At 48.4% G+C, this 2,500-nt stretch overlaps 1 protein-coding gene across 1 annotated transcript in view; it reads left to right on the top strand.

The window, feature by feature from the left end:
* Positions 1–2,500, top strand: part of LOC117970187 (zonadhesin-like) — a 43,297-nt gene that overhangs the window by 945 nt on the left and 39,852 nt on the right. The window contains 4 exon segments of the mRNA XM_059020053.1: positions 699–766; positions 1,010–1,156; positions 1,719–1,996; positions 2,406–2,490. Of these exon segments, the coding sequence (XP_058876036.1) occupies positions 699–766; positions 1,010–1,156; positions 1,719–1,996; positions 2,406–2,490 (578 nt within the window).

Here is a 2,500-nt window from a genome sequence, read left to right on the forward strand (position 1 = left end):
GTGCCGGGCGCTGAGCTCAGCCTTTCTCATCCCATGCTACAATAAATGCAAACTCATTAAAAAATAAACCATGCCCAATGCTACTATTATTACTGTTATTCAAGGGTTAACGTGCGTCGTTTAACTGTTAATTAAACACCTGCACTGTGTCCATCTGTGTTATACAGGCAGGATTATTAACAGGGATTATTTGGGGGTGTGATTCTGAAACGGAATGTGTTTTGACAATAATAATATACAGCTGTCCAAAAGTTTAAAAAAAAAAAAAAACTATATGAACATAATTTAGATATTGTATTATTTAACATCATGTTGTAATCAAAGAAAATACAAAATTATATCGCTTAAAATGTTTTTTTTTTTTTTAAACTCTACCGGAAGCCAGTACGGTAGTATTTCATGTTAGATTTTATATTAGTTTGATTTGAAGTGTTAAACTCGCAAAGCCAGGCGTCAATTGCAAAGTGTAAACACACACACACACAGGAAAATAAGACAAAAACCAATTTAATTTGATTTTAACGTCGTTTAAGTTCTATGCAATTTAATTTAATTTTTTTTTTTCATCGAGTTCTTTCATTCTTTCTTTCTTTCTTTCTTTCTTTCTTTCTTTCTTTCTTTCTTTCATTCTTTCTTTCTTTCTTTCTTTCTTTCGATCTATGGAAACCTTCCCTTTATTCTCCTCTCATTTCTTTCAGAATCAGACGGTCCTCCCGGGTCTGGAGCGATCCTAACCCGGTCCGGCTGCGTGCAGAGCTCGCTCCCGGTGAGTCAGTCAGCCTGCCTTAACGCTCCCAGAGAATCCACCTTCAGATTCGCTGCTCCTGTACAGTTTACTGGGAGTTTGTTGGGATCACGCGTTTTTTTTTTTGCAGGTTCTGAGCAATGTGAATTAAAATGACACGCTTGCTTTCTTGTATTAATTACAGTTAAAGCTCTCTGAGTTAATTGATGACGCTCAGGACATCGCGATATATTGTAACTCCTCCTCCGTTTCCTTTCCTGACAGACGTTTTGACGTCATGCGACTTCAACAGCGACTCCGCCCCCTTCTGCCAATTCCGACAGGACTCAAGCGACCAAGGCGATTGGACGAGGCACCGTGGGCCCACCCCCACGGAGGGCACGGGTCCCAGCGGGGACTTTCCTGACGGGGGTGAGTAGGGGGGGGGGGGGGGGTATTTAACCCTTTTAACCCTTTAAGGTACAACGGACACATCTTTATAATAATGATATATAATATAATATCTTTATTTTTTTTTATATAGCGCCTTTCATAGTGTTCCACCTTCACAAAGCGCTTTACAGAGGCAGGCTGTGAACTGCGCATTATATGCAGAGTCACTTCCAATAGGATTTAACTTTCTTATGTTCTCCCTCCCCTCTCCTCACTCTCCCTCTTCCCCCTCTCCCCCTCTCCCCTCCCCTCTCCTCTCTCTCCCTCTTCCCCCTCTCCCCTCCCCTCTCCTCTCTCCCCTTCCCCCTCTCCCCTCCCTCTCTCCCTCTTCCCCCTCTCCCCTCCCCTCTCCTCCTCTCTCTCCCTCTTCCCCCTCTCCCCTCTCTCTCCCTCTCTCCCCTCTCCCCTCTCCCCTCTCCCCTCTCTCCCTCTTCTCCCTCTCCCCTCCCCTCCCTCTCTCTCTCTCCCCTCCCCTCTCCCTCTCTCCCTCTTCCCCCTCCCTCTTCCCCCTCTCCACTCCCCTCTCCTCCCTCTCTCTCAGCTGGGTACTATATCTATCATGAAGCAGATAACGTCGCTAACGGTCAGACAGCTCGCTTGCTCAGCCCGGCTCTATCTCCCGACCCCTCGACCCAGTCGATCTGCCTGCAGTTCTGGTACTTCATGTACGGGTCGGACTTCCAGAACCAGCTGCGGGTCTTGGTGCGGAGAGGAGGGGGGCCCGGGGAGGAGGGCGTGTGGGAGAAGAAGGGCCCACAGAGCCCAGCCTGGCTGGAGGAGAGAGTCACACTACCGGCTCCTGAGGGGCAGACGCTCATGGTGAGACCAGCACCACTGGACTGGACTGGACTGGACTGACCCTGACCTTGACATGACCCCTACCCCCAACCCAGCCCCAACCCCAACCCCAGCCTCATTCTAATACTTCCTGCTGTAGCTGTAGGCCAGCGTCACCTCTAGCAGTGTGGAGTAGCGGTTAGGGCTCTGGACTCTTGACCGGAGGGTCGTGGGTTCAATCCCAGGTGGGGGGGGGACACTGCTGCTGTACCCTTGAGCAAGGTACTTTACCTAGATTGCTCCAGTAAAAACCCAACTGTATAAATGGGGAATTGTATGTAAAAATAATGTGATATCTTGTAACTAAGAAATAAATAATAATAATAATAATAATAACCCCATTCCAGCACTTCCTGCTGTAGGTCACACTGAGCCCCTCTCTGTCCCCCAGGTGGTGTTTGAGGCTGTGCGGGGATCGAGCTCGTCCTGTGACACGGCGTTGGACAACATCACCATCAGCAGCGGAGCCTGCGCCTGTGAGTCCAA

The sequence above is a fragment of the Acipenser ruthenus genome, unplaced genomic scaffold, assembly GCF_902713425.1.
Source record: "Acipenser ruthenus unplaced genomic scaffold, fAciRut3.2 maternal haplotype, whole genome shotgun sequence".
Lineage (NCBI taxonomy): Eukaryota > Metazoa > Chordata > Actinopteri > Acipenseriformes > Acipenseridae > Acipenser > Acipenser ruthenus.